Source organism: Festucalex cinctus, chromosome 18, assembly GCF_051991245.1.
Source record: "Festucalex cinctus isolate MCC-2025b chromosome 18, RoL_Fcin_1.0, whole genome shotgun sequence".
Classification (NCBI taxonomy): Eukaryota; Metazoa; Chordata; class Actinopteri; order Syngnathiformes; family Syngnathidae; genus Festucalex; species Festucalex cinctus.
The window spans coordinates 1,949,816-1,973,459 of record NC_135428.1 but is presented as its reverse complement, the minus strand read 5'-3'; the positions used below and the strand labels follow the sequence as shown (position 1 = coordinate 1,973,459).

Here is a 23,644-nt window from a genome sequence, read left to right as displayed (position 1 = left end):
GAGCATGTACCGGGGAGTTATCAAGCATATCCTTTTTCATTGCGAAACACACATTTTGATGCCCCGCCCTCATCATATAGTATTTCGAAAAGTCAAAATTTTTCCCCCTGTCGTTGGCTCAGGTCTTGACATGGTCCAGGCCAAGTCTTAACTCAGTCGGATGAAACGTGTAGGAGAAGTGGGCAAAAGTCTGCCCCCTGTGAATGTGCAAAAATCGTCAAAAATGGGACATTCAAAAATTCGTAGCTCACTTCCTGTTGATTTTAGCATATGGGTACAAGAGACTTTTTTGTAGGTCTTGAGCTCCCTCATACACCTAAAAATATTCGTCGTTCTTGCTTAAACGTACAACCGGGGCTGCTTCGTTAAAAATTTCGAGGGGGCGCTATTGAGTCATTTTTTTAAAAATAGCACAATCAACAATAAAATATTGCTCATTTTACCAGGCCAGATGTGTGTGCCAAGTTTCAGGAGTTTCTGTGCATTTTTAGACCCTCAAAACTGGCGTTGTTTTCTTGGCGAACAGCGCTTAGCCACGCCCACAGCAATTCGCGAAAACTCACAAACTTCGTGTTGTGACATCATGAAGGCCGAAACCCTCATCTGAGCAAATATGAGGTAGGTTCAGTTAACGTGTTTGGAGAAAAACGTAGAAGAAAATTCGTAAGAAAAAAAATTGCCACGAGGTGGCGCTATCAGTTAGATGAAATGTAAGTTAGTAGATGTCTTTAGAGCTGGACTCTCATCAAATGTGTGAAATTTTGAGAAGATAGGATCATCTCGGTCAGGTTAATGCAGCTTTTATTGTCACGAAAAATCTTCAGAATTTGCGTCACCGTAGCGGCCACGCCCTTTGGCGAAAAGTTACAATATTCGGTGTGGGGCATCATCAACATCTTAAGGCTTTTCTGACCAATTTTCAACTGGATCCCTTCAACGAGCTCAGCACAGTAGCTAAAAACGTAAAGTATGACATTTATTGTAACCACTAGGTGGCGCTATATGTAGAACTGAATTTTGTCATATAGATGTTTTCAGGCCGTGACTATTACGTTGCCTGAGAAGTTTGAGATTTTTTGGAGCTTGTACATGGGAGTTATTCAGCATTTGCTCTTTCTGGACAAATGAAATTTTAAAGGCAATATTTGATGCCCCGCCCCCGTCATATAGTATTTCGAAAAGGCAAGACTTTTTGCCCAGCTGTTCTCTTAGCTCTTGAGATGATAAATGCCAAGTTTGAAGTCAATTGGATGAAAAATGTTTGCAAAGGGGGAAAAAGCATGACCACAGTGAATGTGCCAAAATAGGCCAAAATTGGACATTAAAAAATTCATAGCTCACTTCCTGTACATTTTAGCTCCATGGTCCCAATAGACTTTTTTGTGCGTCTCGGGGTGCTACACGTGCCTGCCAATTTCCGTTGCTCTAGCTCAAACGTGCCGGGCTTGGTTTTTATTTTTCTACGCTAGGGGGCGCTATCGAGTCACATTGTTATGACGACTTAATAATATCAAATTTTTCGCCGGGCCTGAGGAGTGTGCAAAGTTCGGTGAGTTTTCGTGAATGTTTAGGTACCCAAAATCGCGATTGTTTGCGGAGAATAAAGAATAATAATAATAACTAGAGCTGCGAGCAGCTATAAAGGGCCCTCGCAGCCCGGGCCACGTTGGGGTACTTGCACGTTGGGGAACTTGCACATTGGGGTACTGGCACATTGGAAGCAGAATTTCTTTGAAAATGGCATGATAAACATGTGGACTTTTTTTTTTTTTTTTGCCAGGTGTGATGAGTGTGTCAAGCTCAATGGGTTTTGGTGATTGTTAAGATCTGCAAAAATCAGCGTTTTTTTTTTTATTTTTAGGCAATGAGTTGCTCTGATTGGTATTTTTCGCAAAAGTATATATACACACATCATCGCTCGTACTCATTGCACAATGTTGCTTTTATTGTCCATAGAGGCGATAAAAAAAATAAAAAAAAATAAATAAAAAATACGTATGTTTGGATCGGTCTGATACCAGTGAACAAATTGAGTGGTGGAAAGTAAAAGAATATTCATAAATGACTTAGTTATCACACTTACAATGAGTTTACAATTTTTGCAAAAATACCGTAAGTGAGGCATTTTTTTTTTATGCCTCAAGGACTAGGTGGCACTGTATTTATAACTGAATTTTGTCATAGAGATACCTTCAGGCCTTGACTCTAAATATACATTTCAAATATGGGATTTTTTGGAGCATGTACCTGGGAGTTATTAAGCATAGCCTTCATTCACGATATTGCTTTTAATGTCCATAGAGGCTATCAAAAATACATAAAACTAAATAACAAAAATATGTATGTTTGGTTAGGTCTGATGCCAGTGAATATTTTGAGTGGTGGAAGGTAAAAGAATATTCCTAAATGACTTAGTTATCACACTTAGAATGAGTTTACATTTTTTGTACAAAATACCGTAAGTGGGGTATTTTTTTTTCATGCCTCAAGGGCTAGGTGGCGCTGCATATATAACTGAATGTTGTCATAGAGATACCTTCAGGCCTTGACGATAAACATACATGTCAAGTTTGGGATTTTTTGGAGCATGTATCGGGGAGTTCTTAAGCATATCCTTTTTCAGTGCGAAACACAAATTTTGATGCCCCGCCCTCATCATATAGTATTTCCAAAAGTCAAGATTTTTCCGTCTGTTGTTGGCTCAGGTCTTGGCATGGTCCAGGTCAAGTCATAAGTCAGTCGGATAAAACGTGTAGGAGAAGTGGGCAAAAGTATGCCCTCTGAAAATGTGCAAAAATCGTAAAAAATGGGACATTCAAAAATTCGTAGCTCACTTCCTGTTCATTTTAGCATATGGGTCCAAGAGACTTTTTTGTAGGTCTTTGGCTCCCTCATACACGTAAAAATTTTCGTAGATCTTGCTTAAACGTACAATCGGGGCTGCTTCGTTAAAACTTTCTAGTGGGCGCTATTGAGTCATTTTTGTAAAAATAGCCCAATCAACAATAAAATATTGTTCATTTTACCAGGCCAGATGTGTGTGCCAAGTTTCATGAGTTTCTGCGCATGTTTAGACCCTCAAAACTGGCGTTGTTTTCTTGGCGAACAGTGCTTAGCCACGCCCACAGCGATTCGCGAAAACTCACAAACTTCGTGTTGTGACATCATGAAGGCCGAAACCCTCATCTGAGCAAATATGAGGTAGGTCCAGTTAACGTGTTTGGAGAAAAACGTAGAAGAAAATTCGTAAGAAAAAAAATTGCCACTAGGTGGCGCTATCAGTTAGATGAAATGTAAGTTAGTAGATGTCTTTAGAGCTGGACTCTCATCAAATGTGTGAAATTTTGAGAAGATAGGATCATCTCGGTCAAGTTAATGCAGCTTTTATTTTCACGAAAAATCTTCAGACTTTGCGTCACCGTAGCGGCCACGCCCTTTGGCGAAAAGTTACAATATTCGGTGTGGGGCATGATCAACATCTTAAGGCTTTTCTGACCAATTTTCAAATGGATCCCTTCAACAAGCTCAGCACAGTAGCTAAAAACGTAAAGTATGACATTTATTGTAACCACTAGGTGGCGCTATATGTATAACTGAATTTTATCATATAGATGTTTTCAGGCCATGACGATTACGTTGCCTGAGAAGTTTGAGATTTTTTGGAGCTTGAACATGGGAGTTATTAAGCATTTGCTCTTTCTGGACAAATGAAATTTTAAAGGCAATATTTGATGCCCCGCCCCCGTCATATAGTATTTCAAAAAGGCAAGATGTTTTGCCCAGTTTTTCTCTCAGGTCTTGAGATGATAAATGCCAAGTTTGAAGTCAATTGGATGAAAAATGTTTGCAAAGGGGGAAAAAGCATGACCACAGTGAATGTGCCAAAATAGGCCAAAATTGGACATTAAAAAATTCATAGCTCACTTCCTGTACATTTTAGCTACATGGTCCAAATAGACTTTTTTGTGCGTCTCGGGGTGCTACACGTGCCTGCCAATTTTTGTTGCTCTAGCTCAAACGTGCCAGGCTTGGTTTTTATTTTTCTACGCTAGGGGGCGCTATCGAGTCGCATTGTTATGACGACTTAATAATATCAAATTTTTCGCCGGGCCTGAGGAGTGTGCAAAGTTCGGTGAGTTTTCGTGAATGTTTAGGTACCCAAAATCGCGATCGTTTGCGGAGAATAAAGAAGAAGAAGAATAATAATAATAATAATAATAATAATAATAATAATAATAATAATAATAATTTTTACAAAAACAATAGGGACCTCGCAGCGGTCGCTGCTCGGGCCCTAATAATAATAATAATAATAATAATAATAATAATAATAATAATAATTTTTACAAAAACAATAGGGACCTCGCAGCGGTCGCTGCTCGGGCCCTAATAATAATAATTTTTACAAAAACAATAGGGACCTCGCAGCGGTCGCTGCTCGGGCCCTAATTAAAAGTAAATAAAAGGTAAATATTTGGATTAAAGTAGGCCTACTTTATTTTGTTTTGGGTTTTTTTAACTAAAACGTTTGCACATTTTTACATAGTTTTGTGGCATAATTATTCAACGTATTTGATAAACAGAATGTGTGACAAAGGGCAGCCATGGTGCAGTCCAATTCTCACCCCAGCTTATGGCCTGCAATGTGTAGCTGTAGCTGTCAAAGTGCTGAATACACTCCTGTTATGTTTGTTTTTTGTGGATTTATTATTATTTTATTTATTTATTTTTATACCCACTCAAACACTACACTCCTGTTATGTTGGCAGAGTTGCCTATTAGGTGCACGTGTTGACTCAGTACGAGTACGAGCGCACTGTTTACCTTTTAGTGACATCATAGCGTCTCTCCCCGCCCCATTGTGGACTTTATCCTCAGAATTTGATCTCAAACAACTCCCGGAAGTATCCTCCATTGTTTAACAACATTATATAGGTATTGTATCATTTAAAAAAAAAAAATGGTTATCTCAGATTACCAAGTCATGTGTAAGGTCATTTTAAATCACACCTTCACCTTTTGCCTAGTTTGCCAAAACGCAACTTTATTGTCATTGTGAAAGCACAAGGAAACGGGCCCATAAATCATCGATTCCGTCAAAGCCGCGTGAGTGCGCCCACGTTCGTGCGTTCGCCTGGAGGAGGCGAGCACATGTTGTCGCACGCCTCGCGTCTTAGGAGGCGAGTTCTCGAATCTCGTTTAGCTTGTTCCGCGAGGTTAAAATAAATGTCGAGGAGGGGAAAAGATAGGAACCCTGTTTCGCATAACCCTGTTTTAATTGCTTTTGTACCTTATGTGTAAATAACTTTTTGTACTTGGTGTTTTGAATTTTTTTTGTAAATGATGTGAAACTGAATAAAGTTTTGTAAAAATCGAAAAGATAGGAAGGAAGACGGCTCACAGAATTCGCCAACGAACCAGTCACGTGCTTGATAACGTTGGCTTAAGGCTTTTATTTATTTATTTATTTTTTTAACACTGTATAAGAGATTGTATTTCATTTGAAGAGAAAGGGGAGACATTATGGAAGATTTACTTGTTTCTTCTAAAAATAGTTGAGCTTCTAGAGTGTCTGCGCACCCCATTGAGGGTGAAATTCTAAACCCAACTAAATCATTTAGTCCCGAAAATGTGTCTGTGAGCCAGCAAGCCATTCTGAATTGTTACATCACAATTTGGCTAATTAAGTTAAAACAGCCGCCAACATAGCCATAGGATTTTTCCTCCTCCCGCAATTCACAGCTAGCTAGCGAAGGTCCAGACTAAGCTGCCTGACTGTCACAGCCAAAGAGCTGTAATGTTAGCACAGATTAGCATTAGCTAACAATGTCAAGTGTTGCGTTGCTTTATGCGAATAAATGACCAATATATCGTCATGTCTCGATATTAAAAGCAGCCCATCTGTTAAAAAAAAAAAAAAAAAAGTCGTTTGGTTTCCATTTGTCCAGTTCTAGCACCCTCTGGTGGCTAGTTTTTGTCGCGCAGTTTCATTTTCACAAGGCATGTTTTGGCCCTTCTGTATTTCAAATCCACGATAATGGTCAAATGAAGGGTATGCTTGTGAACAGAGTCAATATGTGGAGGAACTCAATTTATTGTATGTATTCATTTCTTATTTAATTTAATGAATTATTTATTAATTTATTAATTTTATTAATCATAAAAAAATTATTGTAAAACTCACTTTATTGTATGTATTAATTTCTTATTTGATTTAATTATTAATTTATTAATTGTATTATTAATAAAAAATGTATTAAATATTGTAATGCTTGTATTAGTGCCTCAAAATATATATTATATTTATATATTATATTCATAATACTTTTATATTTTTTATTGGTGTAATGTACAAAAACACAATTTTGTGTTGTTTTTTTATGAGCTCATTTTTCTTTTTATAATACTGTGACCTTTTTTTGTATCACCAACCTCCCCACAATATCGTGATAATTATCGTATTGTGTTTGGATATTGTTATATCCCTATTATATTGTGGAGAAAAAAAACAACAACAATAATTATTGATATGAAACACTAATTGTGATACAGTTTTCAGCTCTAACTTCAATTTGGTCTCACTAGGGGCTTTCTGCTTGTGAGCAAGTAGCTGCTCGCCAGGCAGGCCACAACATCCTGCGCCCGCCTCCGGCTGTTGTGCTAATTGAAGCGCGACACGACATTGACCCAGCGGCAAAGCGGCTGCGGCGGTGAGCCAAGGACCAAGACACACGGTTGAAGCTACCTTTAGCCACTATGGTCCTCACCTGTGGAATAGCCTGCCAGGGGGTATCAGGGCTGCGGAGACTATTGATGTTTTTAAGAGGTAATACTTCTCAAGTATTCAGTTAGCCATACATGTCTGTTATACTTCCATACCTACTGAACAGCAATTACTGTTACGTGAGAAAATGCGATTAGATTGGCGCTAAATCAGCAAAACTCTGGCCAATTGCTATTATTTTTCTAAGCTACTAAATATTGTCCGGTTCATTAATTGGTCGGGCCCTACTTACAATAGTAAATCTAATGATGATCAGAAAATGTGAATGTGTCTGTTTTTTTGTGAGTTGACAATAAAAAACAACAGCATATTCAAAGAAGACAGAATCTGAGATTGGGCAACATTAACGCATTTGCTCCCAATAACGTATAAATACGTTTTTTTGGTAATGTTCTAAGTGTCCCAAAGACGTATTTATGGGTTGTTGTTTTTTTATGCTTGAGCATACAAAAGGCTTTGATGCAGCCTCTCAACTGCAAAGAACGGTTGCAGAAATGGTAGTTATTACACAAACGGCCAGCAAGTGGCAGCAGAGCAAAGGAGATCAACCAGAGCAAAGGAGATCAACCAGGGCCATGTCGGAAAAAAAACTTACAATTTTGAATAGATTTGTGAAAACTGATGAAACTTACCTCTCTTCTAATGCTAATTGCTGCAAAACGGAAACAGATAGAAACATACTTTTTTTTCCTAATGAAAGAAGAGACTTTAATATTTCTTTTGATAGGTTCCATGCTTATAGCTTATAGCAATAGAACACAATATTCTGTGGGCCTTGCAAAATCAGTCAAAATCCAGTAAAACAGCCGGGAGCGAACGGGACTGCTTCTGTGAAAATGGCAGCGAGTGAATGAGTTTATAATAATGCCACATAACTGGAGTTATAGGTCTGATAAATTGTCAAATTTTCACCCGGTTAGCAGTGGCTTCAAATTATACGCATTTCACTCATCTTCAGCATCTCTGCAAACCCGAGCTCTAAAGACAAGACAATTACCCTCAGCACCACCCTGCAGCATGCCAAGTCTCCAGGGCGTCTGGGATGAGACGGGGTTTTTTCCTGATGACACGTTTTAATCAACAGTGCAATCGCAGGTAAACGTCAGCAATCTCACTCACTCGTTTCTTTAATCGCGCGCGTGCGCGCATCATGTGATCCTCCTCGGGGCCAGTTCCCATGGCGCTTGCCAACCTGAGCAATGATCTGTGGGGTCTGGAGTGGAGACAACGCCGTGATTTCGCTCAGATGAGAAGTGCAGATGCAGACACGCCAGCTCGGCCGCATGTCAAGCGCGATTATTGTTTCACACATGCGGGCGCTGGGAGCAGTTGGGAGAACTAAATCGGAGACAAGTGAAACAAGATACTTTGGCTTGCTCATGAATCATAAATAAAGGTTTTGTGTTTGTTTTGTTTTTCTGAATAGGCCTACTTACCAGTTGATGGCGGATGGAACAATAAGTTTTTTTTTTTTTAAAAGCACAGATGTACACAACATCTGGTCTCTTTGCTTCATATATATATATATATATATATATATATATATATATATATATATATATATATATATATATATATATATAAACAACAACAACAACAACAAGATAACAGTGGGCCTTTTTTCAGAAGCTCTACATGGACAATTCCAGGTTTATGTCACACTTCAAAATGGCGGTCCTACTCGGTAAAGGGACGCTCTCATTGAAAAGCATTGGACTTTGGATCAGAACAACACTAATACTAATAATGTAAAAACTGTTCCACAGAAAATTTAAATATCGTCGCTGCTATGTGAAAAACATGAATGAAAAAACAAAATGGACATAAGTGTCGTTCGCACAGGAGCAATATTTTATTTGTAATGTTTTAGGGATGAAACTTAATGCAGACATCCCAAAAAACCTAAAAATTTAAAAATAAAAAAAATGGAGAGGGACAAAAAACGGACATAAGTGTTTTTCACATAGCAGCGGTGATATGCTACATGTGAGCTAAAACGTCAAAAGATTAGCATTTGACATGCTAGCTAGCACGGATCTCGGTTTGAGTTAGCCTGGCCTGCCAGTCTATACACTTTTAATATTCTATACAAAGAGGACATTGTGCTAACAATTTCAGCGATGGGGACATTTAGTGATGTATCACCTATCGTTCTTTCGTAACTTAACCCTTACATGTGCATTCCTGTTGCGAAGAAAAACTCGAGAGGAGAGCGGAGGGGTCTCCACTACATTTACATAGATAATCATGCAAGCTGGTTAATGCCTAAAATATATCAAACAAAATACAGTCAAACATTTTTATCACACTCAAAAACGATTCTTACCACTTTATGAAGTGCTCACAAACAAATCACTGTTGTTTTGGTTAGCTTAGCCTCCATTTGGAAATGTCCGGTTCCCCTCTTTCACCGCTTTGACACATTTTCTCCGACGTTCACGATTTAAACATTCATCCATCCAGATTCATCCATTTTCTTGACCGATTTTCCTCTCAGCTGGCTTTGAGTAGTAGGCGGGGGACACCCTGGACTGGTTGCCAGCCAATCGCAGGGCACACAGAGACGAACAACCATCCACACTACGATTCAATGGAATTCACTACGATGAAATGGTAATTTAGTTTCCAACATCTGCACAACTTTTTGGCATGACTTTCTGATATTTTTGTACGTTAGTCACAGGCAAAAACAACAAAGCAATATGGCAATTTTTTTTCCATCAAGGCGCGCTGCATTGCGAGTAATATCAGAAATGGCCGGAATTGTCCATGAATAGCATACATAAAAAATACAGAAGCTACAAAATCAAGGTTAAAGCTATTTTAATGGCATCCCTGATGTAGCACTGATATGTAACAGGCACAGAACATTGTCAAACCTTTTTTTTTAAATTCATAATGACTCTAAAACAATAACCAAAGCTTTGTGTGCCAACTATACACAACTAACAGGTATGTACAGTGCAAAATTTTCAAAAAGGTCTACAAAACTGTTCCATTATCAGATTTCATCATACCAAATGTGCTTTTATACGGTAAAAAAAAAAAAAAAAAAAAAAAAGTGGGTACAAAAGTAATATTCTAAATGTCATAAATAAACATTTACATGGAAGCTGTTCTAAGCACGGTAAAATGCAGACAGCAGGTGTTTAGCATATTCTATTCCACGGATCGTCTAACTGTGAAGCGCCAGATGGGCATCAGCAATTCATCCGGATATATATTTATATATATTTATATATTTTGTACAGTTTCAGCAGCGTCTTTGCTCCCGTTAGCACAAAGCGGGTGCGCACTGTGAAGCGTTCGCCTGCGGATCGTCTTTGTGCTCCGTCAGTTTGAGAATGACGACTCTCCTCTGGAGTGACTTGGCCTCCGCTGGCTGCTCGGGCTCCGGCGGTGCCAAGTTGTCGCTAATTAAGTCCTGGGGGTCCCCCGGCAAGTGCCCGCCCCCGTCCGGCGGGCGCAGCGGGCCGAGCTCATCCGACAGAGCGCCCCCGTCTGGAGAGTGAACCGCACAGCGCCGGTTTTCCGCCGCCGGGCGGTAGGGGCCGCGTTGAGATCCGGTTAGTCTTTGAGGATCCGCCCCTTCTTCGATTAACATCTTGACCGTGGCTAGGTGGCCTCGCTGGGAGGCCAAGTGGAGAGGAGTAAATCCTTGGTTGTTCTCAGCGTGGATATCCGCGTGGTGTTTGATCAGGAGGCGGGACGTGCTGGTGTGACCGGTTTCCGCCGCGACGTGCAAGGGCGCGTTCAACTCCGCCGTTTTCATGTGAACGTCTGCTTTGAGTTCGATTAAGATGCGGGCCACTCTGTACTGCCCCCGCTGGGAGGCTAAATGCAGCGCGGTGCGGCCGTCCGCCGTCTGGCCGTCGACGTCGGCGCCCGCCTGCTTGACCAGCAGCTTGACGATTCCCAGGTGACCCTGCCAGGCGGCCAAGTGCAGCGCCGTCCAGTCGTCCTTGCCCTTGACGCGGACGTCGGCGCCGCGGCTCAGCAGCACGCGCACCACGTTCTCCTGGCCGTGCTGGCAGGCCACGTGGGCGGGCGTGCGCCCCTGGCCGTCCGTCTCGTTGATGGCCGCCCCCCGGTCGAGCAGCAGGCGCGCCATGGCCTCGTCGCCGTTCTGGGCCGCCCAGTGCAAGGCCGTGTACTGGTCCTCGTCCTTGGCGTTCACGTTGGTGCTCCGCCGGCCCAGCAGGAGTTCCGCCAGGGGCTTCAGGTGCTTCTCGGTGGCCACGTGGAGCGGGGTGGAGCCGCGGGCGTTGGCCAGGTTGGGATTGGCGTTGTTGAGCAGCAGGAACTTGATGGCTTCCTCGTTGTCCAAGGTGACGGCGTGATGGAGGAGGCTGCCTCCTCCGTCGAGGGGAAGGTCGACATCCTGCGGCTGAAGGATCTTCATCAACTTTGCGATGTCCTTTGTTCTGATGGCGTCACATAACTTCCTTTTGTAGACCTCAGCAGAATCTACGTAGTAGGAAGAAGAAGAAGCCATATTAACTCATTCACTCCCAGCCATTTTCACCAAAGCAGTCCCCTTAACTGGATTTTGACTGATTTTGCAAGACCCACAGAATATTGTGTTCTAGACCAAATTCGGTCCTCAAGAGCCCTGATCCAGCCTGTTTTCCATGTTTCTCTCCACTAACACACACGATTCATGATCAGGATCGTTATGAGGCTTCCGCAAAGCTTGCTGATTAGCTCATCATTAGAATCATTAGATAAAAAATAATTAATAAAAAATAAATAAAAAAAATCAGAAATTGTTGAAATTTTGGAAAACTTTATTTACCGTAGAGAACTATTTATTTATTTATTTATTTACTGCAAACACTTAGAAGTCCCAACACGTTTTAAATAATAATAATAATAATAATAATAAAAATAATAATAATAAATTTAGAAATTATGTTGAAATTTTGGAAAACTTTATTTACAGTATAAAACATTAGAAAACTATTTATTTATTCACTGCAAACACTGGGAAGTGCCAACACTTTTTTAATTTATAAAAAAATAATAATATTAATAATAATTTTTTAAAAATTGATTTAATTTATGTTGAAATTTTGGAAAACCTGTTGAAAACACTGGCAAAAAGAGCTTGTTGCAACATGGCCCTGGCTGATCTCTTATACTCTGGTGCCAACTGCTGGCCGTTTTTTTGTAATAACTACCATTGTTTTAAGCTACCTCTTCATGTCGGAATCTGTATCAAAGCCTGTATGCTCTGGTATAAAAAAAAAAATCAAAAAATCTTTGGGAGTGAAGGACAAAGTATTAAAAAAACGTATTTATACGTTTTTGGGTTTGAACGAGTTAACAACCATGACCACACTAGTCGCCGCTATTCCCTAGTCAACTCTCACCAATGGTGCTCTCCTTCTCAAACGAGAGCGTTATGGAGTCTTGCGAAGAGAAGGCTGAATCCGCAGAAGACATGCCAGACAGCCTCTTGCAAGTGTTCTCTTTGCTGTGGCAGCTTTCTTCCTTCAGGCGATCAAAGCTCCTCGAGATCCCCGAATCCACTTGGGTCAACAGCTCGGACAAAGTGTAGTCTTTTTCAGGCAGCAGGGCCGAGACCGGACGCACTGCTTGCTTACTGGTTTTAACCTGTGGAGAGAAAATAGGTCAGATAAAAAAATGTTTTAAAAAAAAAAAGCTTCAGGCATGATCAGAATGTTCCAACAGGACTTGCATTGAAATTCAAAATCTTGAACCAAAACAGACATGAATAAATATTCAGTCATAGCGGCCACGTCTGTTGCTTATTGCATTTATTGTTTATTCAACCGTGAGGATGTGACCCAGCAGACAGGCTGAGCAATCCCATCAGTCAACATTCTTCTTTGGCCATGTCACTGTTGTTTTCATCAAACATTTACTCAGAAAATAGCTCACCATGTAATAACAGCGCCTGGATCAGATAAACATGCCCAAGAATAAAACAAAGGGTAGGCAATATAGGAAAATAACTCTTCTTCTGTACTTTATTTTTTCATTCTGAACATGAAAAATAATGCAAGTATCAAATTAATTATAGACAAAATATTAACTTTTTTTATTGCTATAATAAATAAGTGAAGGATCCCTTAAAAAAAAACAAAAAAAACATTTTTTGATACTGTGTTAGATTTTAATTTTATGGTTTTAATTTTATTTTCTCTAAATTGTTTTAAACCTCATCTGTAACATTTTGAGATTTCTTTGACATGTAAAGTGCATTAGAAATTAAGTGTATTATTATTATTATTATTTTCATCATCTTTATCAACCCTTGAGTGGTTTTATTTATTCATTTATTTATTTATTTTAAATAAAGTAAAATTTAGCAAAAATCTGTCCTTGTAAAATGTACTTAGAATTTCTGTTTGAAAAATCGTTAATAGTTTTTTTTTTTTTTCATGTGATAGGCAAATTTTCTGGTATACACTAACAATACTTTGAGTAAAATTGACTGAATATTTTACTCTCTTCCAAGTGTAAATTTGACTCTATTTTGAGTGGGAACAAATAAGCTCTGTTTCGAGTCAAATTTAATAATAAAACTTAATAAGCCCGCCATTCAACCGAAGTCTTTCTTTATTGAAAATTCAAAAGATTTTATTTTTTATTTTTTGGTTGTTGTTTTCAAATTCAAGACATAAGTCGAGGGTTGACTGGTGAACAAAATGAAAGGGAGAGTCGCCTCTTGTGGTCCGAACAGGTGATGTTGTTCATATTTGTAACTTGTAATTTGTAAACGTGAAGCCATTTGAGACTCTTTTTGTGATGAATGTGATTAATGACGGACTATCAATGTTCCCTGAGGACTCGTTCGAAACGGCCTACCTGGTGAAGCGACAGCCCATCACAGGAAGTCGGCTCCGACTCCGGCAAGGTGGGAGTCTTGGGCTCCTCTTGAGGTTTACAGCACAGAGCTTCCGCTTCGGATGTGATGTCTAGAAGAATCACGAATCGCGAGTCAACGTTTCAGAATAGCGCAACATAATTTTGTTATGCTTAGCTACATTTACTGTAAGCTAAAACATGCGAGTTGCTTGCACTCTCCAAGAAGACGTTGAGGAGTATCCGAAAAATGAGGAACCGACGCGAATAACAACTTACCCTGGAAGCTGGGTCTGGCCTCGGGACTGGTTGCCCAGCAACGCGTCATGAGATTCAGGAAGCCGGTACAGGCGGTGGGGCGATTGCGCGGCACTGCCCCGACATCCGGACGCACCCCTTTCACCACCTTCACCATGATCTGCAAGATGTTGTTCTCCCCTTGGGGAAAAAAAAAACAAACAAAGTTAATCTTACTTTTTTTTTTTTTTTAGTAATTAGGGCTGTCACAAGCAAATCTTTTTAGAGTTGATTATCCTATCGATTATTCCATCGGTTACTCCTCACAGCAGGAGTCGAGATTTGAATTGTGAGGCAGTTGTGCAGTCAATCGGGTTACTGTGCTGCTTTTAGTTTTTTTAGTTCATTTTTTTTTTAATGGGCTTATGCACTTTTTCATTAGGGCACTAACCTGGCCATGTAAACAACCGTCTTTATTATGTTATGTTATGTTATGTTATGTTATGTTAGACTTGACTTTCCTCTGGGAAATTTACATTTCCAGGAGCAATAAGAACAGATAATAAAATAAAAAATAATAATTCAATAAATCAATCAGTAAGGTTATTACACCAGAGATTGAATTCATAATAATAATAAAAATAAAATAACAACCATTATATTATATATGATATATGATATGATATGATATGATACGATATGATATGATATGATATATTATATTATATTATATTATATTATATATTATATTATATTATATTAGACAGAGTTTATTGATCCCTTTATGATGGCTCCCTCTGGGAAATTTACATTTCCAGCAGCAATAAGAAAAGATAATAAAATAAAAAATAATTCAATCAATCAATAAATTAGGTTATTACACCAGAGATTGAATTAATAATAATAATAATAATAATAATAATAATAATACATAAAATACCAAACATTTATTACATTATATAATATTATATTATATTATAAGATTGGAATTGTATTATCCTTAACATTATGACTGTATTCTTAACTTTACAAATTTTCTGCAAATTGAATTTGCTCTATAAGAACACATTTTTTTTGTATTATTCCAATCTGACATCGATCTTACCTTGATATGGTTTCTTCTGAGTGAGGATGCCCCAGATGACAATGGAAAAACTGTAAACACACATGACTTGTTACATTGTTGCTAACGGAATTCTACATTTGGTTATATCGATATTTGGGGCGTCAAAATCCCAACCTGTATATGTCATGTTTGGTGTCCGACACTCGGTCTTTCTCAATAATGCTTTCAGGCGGCAGGTAGGCGATGGTGCCGCAGAAGCCGTCCCGACTGATGTCGTCGGCCCGCGACAGGCCGTTCCAGCGAGCCAGGCCAAAATCTGAAATCTTGAGGCACAGAGAGAGACGACGTCAGCAAGACCCTGACTCGTGACGACTCATCTCCATCTCGTAGGGTCCATGTGACTTCAAGTTTCCACGCGGAGCGTGGCAGCAAGTCCCGGCATGCGGCAGGAGGACTCCCACGCTCAGTCACAAACACACATATACACACAGATACAGTCACGGGGAGCTTTAGACAGGAACTAAAAGAATCCTGTAGGGACAAGCCTGGAAGAGGAGTTTACACGCAGCGATTACAGTTAAATTGATGGTTCCCACCTACTGCATTCATTTCAGTTGATCTGCTCACAGTTAAAAGATAAGTGAAGGCCATCATTGTCAAAGAGGTGAACAGGAAGGACAAAGCAGTGCACTGCTGGAATCCTGGTTTAGCAACAATACAATTGTGGCTTTTTGGGTTCAGATTGAAGGCAGGCTCAAATTACTGGGTACTTTTGTTGACCAAAATAACTTTCTTTCATCATCCATTTGATACTACAACAGGCAGTTCATTTGATTGATTTATTTATAGATTTATTTTCACCTTCCCTTTCCTTCCTGTACTAACATCTGTCCCAGCAAAAGTATCTTTTGCAGTTTTCTTTCTTTACCATTAAAGTGAGAATGTACAGTATACTAATACAGGGTGTTCCAAAATGGTTGACCCCCATTCTAAATGCCCATATCTCTGAAAAATTACTTGATGGATCTTAATGAAACTAAATACACTTTATGTTGAAGGTCACAAGTTTTATTGGTTAAATTTACAAAGAAAAGAAAATTTGTGAAGTCTTCGGTGACTGAGAACGAGCATTCTCTAACATGCAAAATGCTTTTTTTCTTTTGAAGTGAACGGCATTTCTTAACCTGAAAAGGTAGAAATGCAAAATGTTACGCACAAAAACTTGAAACGTTTCTACACAAGCTGTGCAAATTTGAGGTCATTCCAACGACAATTGTCAAAATTATTGGCCTACGAAATGCGCTCAAAGCATTTTGAAACACCCTGTACATTGCTGACATTGAAAGGGGTTTAAATGCTATTTTTATTGATTCCAATTAAAACAAAACAAAAAATGACTAGATGCATTAACATTTGATACCACAAAATACATTATACTTACAACAGCATTACGTGTGGTAATTTCTAAGTCATTGAAAAATTTCAGCTGCCAAAAAAATGGCCCAAAAGTACATTTCCAGAAAGTAAAAACCCTGCCACAGTTTGGCTTTAGCCCCAGGTGCTAGCTAGCTAGCATTCTCGCTGGCTAGAAAATCTGCCACCTCTGCTTTTAGCACCAAAAGAAACAGGATGCTGTAATGATACACAAAGCGAATGCGCCCGCAGGTGCTTCACTGGATAAAGGGGCATGAATTGGTGTTAGCGCCATGCCGCTAGCTGCGGCTAACTCGGTCGCTGCTAGCCTAAATAGAGTCATGTGTTGTAATGATGTGAACTTCGTCGCCAGATTATTATGTCCAATAATATGTGGACAACAACCGTGTGCTCAGTAGAACTTTGTTTCAACTCAACTCAAGTTTTTTTTAATGGAGGTCTGTGCTCTGATAAGCGTTGTTGTTGTTGTTTGTTGACGACTATTTTCCCATTGGTGAAATTGGAAAAAAACAACAACACGGAAACATACTTTGACGTGGTAGTGGGCGTCCAGCAGGATGTTGGCGGGCTTCAGGTCCAAGTGGAGCAGGGGCGGGTTCATGCAGTGCAAGAAGTTCATCCCCACAGCAGTCTCGTAGATGATGCGGAAGCGGAGCTCCCAGGGCAACGGCTCGGTCGCGAGGAGGGTCTCCAGGGAGCCCGTCTCCATGTACTCCATGACCAGACCCTGGGGGTCCTCGCAGATCCCGTACACAGGCAGGATGTATCGGAACTTGGCTGCTTCCATTTTCTTGGCCTCCTCCAGCAGCTCTGATCGCTCCCTGAGCGGGGGGGTAAAAAAAAAAAAAAAACTTGACTTGAGTGACTACAAATAAAGAAATGTTTCACTGATGTTTTATTGTTTCTTATGTTTTATTCCAAAATGTATGAAAGAAGTAGAATTTAAATATATTCACAAGCCTAAACCGGGGATCAACAACCTGTGCGGTCAAAAAGAGCCATTTTAGGCCAAATAAATAACAAAAAAATTAAAATAAAAAAATCTGTCTTGAGACACAAACGAAACAGTGTGTTAAGTTTAATGTACCGATAAAAATTCTGACATTCTTGGCAATTTTATGTACATTATGTTAATTTTCTGTCTCTCTTCTTCCTTTTGTGGATAATTTAGGACTACTTTTTGAAAAAAATTTCTGCCTTTTGTGCCAACAATTGCCAACATTTTTTGCAATATTGTGGACATTTTATGGTAATTTTCAGGATTTCATCTTTTGTTTTTGGACATTTTATAATTACTTTTTTTTTGCCTTTTTTTTTTTTTTTAAATTCAATTCTCGCTTCCTTTTTGGATTTTTATTTTTTTTAACTTTTGTCTACCTTTCGTCTCTTTCTGACAACTTAAAAATTTGGACTCTGACATATTTTGAATATTTAATTTTTTGATCATGAATGTTAATTAAAGAATACTTTATCTATAAAAAAATAATAATAATCCACTCTCAAAGTCCATCTCTTTTAGTCACATATTAGAAATCATCAAATCATTTGGAGGCTCATGCATGCACCGACAGTCATGGTTAATGTTTACTACCATTAGCCTTGGAACCATGACCTTGTTGACTTTTTTTTTTTTAATGGTTCTAGAATTAACATGTGGATAAGGCTTTAACAGTTAATATCAAATCATCAACGCAGTGTCGTGCTCGGGAATCAGGTAAATGACCAATCACGGCTCAGCTCGTGAATGTCGCAACTCAACTCAGAAAAACAGCTGAGCCGTGATTGGTCGTTGCCCGAGCAACTGTGATGTCATTTTTCAGTCACCATCAAGTGGCAAAATGGCCGCCTCCTGAGATGGCTAAAAATGGGTGGCTTCAATGTAACAGTGTACAGAATTGTTACATTTTTCAATGTTCATTCATTTATATATATATATATTAAAAATAAATAAATAAAAACATTATTAATTTCAATAATATTCCAAAAAAAAAAAAAAAAAAGGTATTGGTAACCTAAAGGGGAGGTCAACCTTAAACATTTCTTGACAATAATATGCTATAAGTGACCTCACTCGTCTAAATATGACGTTCTGATTCATTTTATTTTTGTGGAATAAAAACTATGACGCAAAATCCAGCCGTTTTTATCCATTCCATTGGCGGCCATTTTGCCACTTGCTGTCGACCGAGGATGACATCACGATTGCTTAGGGCTCAGGGGCAGCAACCAATCACAGCTCACCCTATTTTCTGAAACTGAGCTGTGATTGGTTGTTGAGACCTGAGCAACTGTGATGTCATTTTCACTCGACAGCAAATCAGATATTGATAAAGACTGTTGGATTTTAGCTGCTTAACTTATATTTGATAAACAAAAATTCACGCTCTATGTGCCTTTATTTCAGGTCAGCCTAACCCATAAGACCAAAACGTTTACGTATGACGAATAATTACGCTTTTTCACCGTCCAGTGGCTCTGCTAAGGCCTCGAGGACATTCCAGATGGGCCTGGAATGCTTCAGGTGAGTGAGCGCGCTTGTTTTGCATTGCTCAACCTTTGCCCAGCTGCCGTTATCAGCCCACCGGCCCACCGTTGACATCACTGGAATACAACCGTGCGGGGTCAATCATGCACTCAGGAGTACATATCTTCAAGCAAAAGCACCTTTTAAAAGATACAACCTCTTAATGGGGCTTAGATCAAATACATTCTGGAGTTTTTGGAATGTGTGGGAAAAGGCCGAAGTGGCTGAGTAGGAATTTTGTGTTTTATAAAAGGCAAGAAGCTTTCGTTCAATGCAACGTGTCCTATAGGTAAGAATTTCACGCTCAATTAATGAGTTCAGGTAGCGAAACACTTTTTTTTTTGTTTATAAAACATGTGATTGTTTTGCATAAGTAATTCCTTCGATGCGTGTCAGCTGTCGCTCGTCCTTCCTTTCAAGGGCGCCGAGTTGCCAATGAAACAGCAACGCGAGCATGACTGGCATTTTGTGATGATGCCTACCTAGTGTCATGAGAAAAACGTACGTACATGCCAGGGAAATTACAGCACTTCATTGTTGTCTCGTGTGCTTTCTTTTTTTTTAGCAGCAATAATGACAACAACAGTGTTACTAATCATAGTCTACTGTAATTTTTACACAACTTGCCCTGTTTGCTTTCACTTGTGAACTTAATAGGGATGTCACGATAAGGGCAATATCGTGATATTAAAACTGCCACAATATTGTCGTTGTCATGTTCACAATATTTTAAAAGGAACACATTTGTTAAAAAAAAAAAAAAAAAAAAGTCAGGTTGATTTCCATTTGTGCAGTGCTGGCACCCTCTTGTGGCTAGTTTATTAGTGCAATATAATTTTCATTAGGGATGTTTTGGCCTTCTATGTTTCAAATCTAGCTTGTGAAGCGATCAATGTTTGCTTGCATTAGCAAGCAAGTGCCTCAATATTGTTATTAGAGATTGTAGGTGGTTTATATGCATTGCTGTTATTTACAAAAGCACAATATTGTGCTTTTTTTTTTTAGTATGATCTCTCTTTTTTTTACAATATTGTGTGATCTTTTTTAAATATCGCCAACGCCCCCACGATATCGTGATAATTATCGTATCGTGACCTTCATATCGTGTCGTGATGTTTGCGTATCGTTACATCCCTCGAACTTAAGTGTCTACAGCAGACATTCATCACAAAACTTTATGACTGAAATACAAATTTTAAAGTGGAAGTCAATCTTAAACATTTCTTGACATTAATATGATATATGAGTTATGGAAGTAAAATCCAGCTATTTTTGTCCATATGAGGGGGCGGTCATTTATCTACTTGCTGTCGACTGAAGATGACATCACAGTTGCTCAGGCGACAGCCAATCGAAGCTCACCTGTTTTTTGTTTTTTTGTCGTATTTAACACATTTGTCGGGCTATGATAAAAAAAAATATATATATAATAACAATAATAATAATAATAATAATAATAATAATTAAACAAACCATAACTTTAAGTTGTGTGTAAAATAACGACATCCAGGACGATTCCCCCGTACAAGTTGCATTGCTCATCTGAGGACTGCTTGTGAAGTTACAAATTTTATATATTTTGAATGTGGCCGACTGATTAATTAGTCCGACATTACAATATATATATATATTTTTTTCTAACTTCACAAAATCATCTCGCCGGGCCGGATTAAACCCTTTTGCGGGCCAGATCCGGCCCTCGGGCCTTATGTTTGACATCCCTGCTCTAGGGTAAAAGTCACAAGCAGGACATTTTTGATTGTATAATGTTGGATGACAAACTAATCTGAAATTAAGAAGAAGAAAAAAAAAAATCACAATATATGTTTTTTTTTTTTTTTATTTTTTACTTTATGTACCTTAAGTCAGTCTTTTTGTGCAGACATTGCAGTAAACGAGAATGCAAACAATGTCCCCACACTTTAAGAGGCGGGCCCGGTACGACTGGTCCAACAGCTTCTATTATTGGTCTGTGCCACACAGCGGCAGCCGGCAACTCACAAAACACAAAAGGTTGCCTTTTGGAGCTCGACTCCAATATGCACTTTGGAGATGTTCACGGCTGATAACGTCTCATCTCGGCTTCGGGTTCAACGCGGGCTTCGAGTTGCGCCACAAGTTTGCGGGGTGGGGGGGGGACGAGTGTCATTCCTCGAAATTGTCACTTCCTTTTTTAGTCATCTGCGAGCCGGTGACAGATTGAACTTTGATGCTGCCGTCTGCATCGTCACTTGGATCGCGATGCATTTGCGCGACTGTTTTTGGCAAGAAGACGCGTAAACTTTGGATCCTAAAGCGTTGATGTATGTGAACTTCCGGCGTAGATCATGCTGCGTTATATTTATATCTGCAGATCTCAAAATTGGATTTTGCTTATTATAACACTATGGATGAGCGTTGGTTGCTTTTCAACGGGGTCAAAGATTCCCCATTCGGATTGTAGTTCACATTATGACGTTTTTCTTTAGCCACTCTGGTCGCGGTAATATGTTAAATTCAACACCGTTGAAATGATATTTTACAATCAATTCATATGCCCGTTACTATAACGTTAACATAGGCTATCTACATTGTTGAGTAAATTTGGGAGGGGACCTTAAAGGTGAGTGCATCTTTGCATTTTTTATTCATTTAAAAAGAAGCCCGCCCTTGGATTGGTGGCTAATTATATCATTGTTAATTCAATTAAGGGGGGGGGGGGGGGGTGCATTTCTTGAATGTGTTGGTCTCGCTACTGGGATCAAGGGTGGAGAACTTTCAAGTATTAACAATGTAACAGAGCAATATACGAAAAATGTAAACGTACTGACAAAGTCACAATTTGCATTAAGGGCTGCTCAATTATGAAGAAAATATTCATCACGATTAATTTAGTAATCATTGAAATCACGATTGTTTGTTTTTTGGTACAAAACAAGAAAATGTTTAAAAATGTAATAAAATAAAATAAAAAAATATTAAGATAGACACTTTTTTTTTTTTTGAAACACTGTAAATTATACAAGTTCCTTTTGAACCAAACAACAATTTATTCAATTTGTCATTTTAAAAGAAAAACAAAAAAAGGTGTGTGTGTGTATATATATATATATATATATATATATATATATATATATATATCAACATAAACAACTCAAAATTTGTATTAACAAACTTTTATTTGTTTTTATGATTATGCCGATTTAGTAATTGTGGAGTGCTATAACTGAAATTGTAATTCAATTTCAATTAATTGCATTGCCCTAATTTGCATTGCTAAAAATAGCCATGACATTGCCAGCTAAGGCAAAACCATTGATGTGAAAGTGAGAATTTGTTTTCTAACATAGAAACAATTACATTTGAATCAATATTAGATCAAAATATAATGACATTTTCAAATCTTAAAGATTACATTTTGTTTTCATATACTGTTCGCGTTTATTGCATTTTATTTATTTATTCATACAACGTTCCGTGCTTAAGAAGTGCAGTCCATATGTTTACATATGAAACATGAAAAGTTGAAGTGACAGATTTGTTTGCGTTATCTGACTCATCACTTGGTGACTTTTGTTTACGTACATTATGTTTGTTATGTTTACTTTGTTTCGTAGCATTTTGTGAAGTTGTTGCTGCTAACTGGTGTGTTTGTGTTTGCTTAAAAAGTCATGAGAACAGGACCTTAAAAAACACAACATTAAATATCATTCATATTATTGAGGGTGGGGATAAAAATATCACAACTGGACCATTTTCTCCCAAAACTTGTTCCAACATAACTCCAGTGTTTTCGGGACTTACTTGTCATCCACATGAAGGCAAGGAGGGCACTTGATAGCCAGCCATGTTTTCCACTGAACATGCCGGACTTTGTAGACTTGTCCAAATCCACCTGAGCCAATTTTCTCCCAGCTGCAGAACTCGGACGAATCAAAGGTCCGAAGCAGTCCCATATCTCCATGCGGTGAGTCGGGAACGTCCATTTCCGTGCTGGCAAACCAACTGGAAGGATCGGCTCCTCTTTTCTCCCCCCCCTCCACCGCAACAAGCGTACGAGACGAACGATCAACACCAACTGATCGACTTGTGAGCACTTCCTTTGTTTTTCTTCTGGTCTAACCCAGCCTGGCCCCTCCCTCTCTTCAGGTGTAAAGGAGGTTGGCCTTCACGCTGTGACATCATTTCCTGTTTTGGCAGCGCCAGTGCGCAAATATCTCAATTATTTTTTTTTTCTCGACAGAATCAACATCAAATACAATACAAACAAATTAAGCAACACAAAATGTTACACACAAGTCGATTACGGAACACTTCAAGAAATATACAGAAAAAAAACCAAAAAACAAAACATACATAAATCGAACAAATAAAGGACAAGGGGCATTGTTACAAAATGTCCGAAGAAAATGATCCAATAAATCTTTTAAATTAAATCAAAGTCATAAAAAAAAAAAAAAACTTCAAAAGTAGGGGCATTTTTCTTATCCATAAACCTTCAAATATTTCACAGGTGTCAACACGCTAACGGTGACCCTGCGCGATCGGTGACGCGCATACGCAGAAGACCCCGCCATCTTGGATCGCCAACTACGGCTACCTGACTGGAACAAAATACATTTATGCCTTCGCGATAGTGCTCGTTCGTAAAAACATGATACATCATTGAACGCAATAATTTTAGGTTTTTTTTCTTTTAATTGTTATTTTAAGTATTATTTTAAACTTTCTTATGTTAAATGTTTTGAAGTTTTTGGAATAATGTTTTAATATTGTTATTGTATGTTCT

The 23,644-nt window shown here is 38.8% G+C and overlaps 2 protein-coding genes and 1 long non-coding RNA gene across 3 annotated transcripts in view; 1 reads left to right on the top strand and 2 right to left on the bottom strand.

The window, feature by feature from the left end:
* c18h21orf91 (chromosome 18 C21orf91 homolog) overlaps window positions 1–9,347 on the bottom strand; it is a 180,989-nt gene extending 171,642 nt beyond the window's left edge. The window contains exons 1-2 of the mRNA XM_077505169.1: window positions 9,111–9,347; window positions 7,904–8,122 (exon numbers count right to left, since the gene is read on the bottom strand). The gene's annotated coding sequence lies outside the window, so the exon portion shown is untranslated. The remainder of the gene's footprint in view (window positions 1–7,903; window positions 8,123–9,110) is intronic.
* Window positions 6,719–8,249, top strand: LOC144006365 (uncharacterized). The gene is made up of 2 exons (XR_013279784.1): window positions 6,719–6,826; window positions 7,743–8,249. It is a non-coding gene; the product is annotated as an uncharacterized LOC144006365 (long non-coding RNA).
* Window positions 9,348–9,590: 243 nt separating the features above from the next.
* On the bottom strand, window positions 9,591–23,321 carry ripk4 (receptor-interacting serine-threonine kinase 4). The gene is made up of 8 exons (XM_077505167.1): window positions 22,660–23,321; window positions 16,882–17,173; window positions 15,093–15,241; window positions 14,958–15,007; window positions 13,895–14,053; window positions 13,619–13,728; window positions 12,157–12,400; window positions 9,591–11,251 (listed from the first exon to the last, which is right to left on the bottom strand). Exons 1-8 carry the CDS (start codon window positions 22,839–22,841, stop codon window positions 10,059–10,061), a joined length of 2,379 nt encoding a protein of 792 aa, XP_077361293.1. The 5' UTR covers window positions 22,842–23,321; the 3' UTR covers window positions 9,591–10,058.
* Window positions 23,322–23,644: the final 323 nt, after the last annotated feature.

Excerpts from the sequence above, each read along its gene's own strand:
- ripk4 (XM_077505167.1), bottom strand. The coding sequence starts at position 22,841 with ATGGACGTTCCCGACTCACCGCATGGAGATATGGGACTGCTTCGGACC. Across the intron at positions 17,174-22,659 it reads TGCCTTCATGTGGATGACAA|GGAGCGATCAGAGCTGCTGG; the intron begins GTAAGTCCCGAA and ends CCCCCCGCTCAG. Across the intron at positions 15,242-16,881 it reads ACGCCCACTACCACGTCAAA|ATTTCAGATTTTGGCCTGGC; the intron begins GTATGTTTCCGT and ends CTGTGCCTCAAG.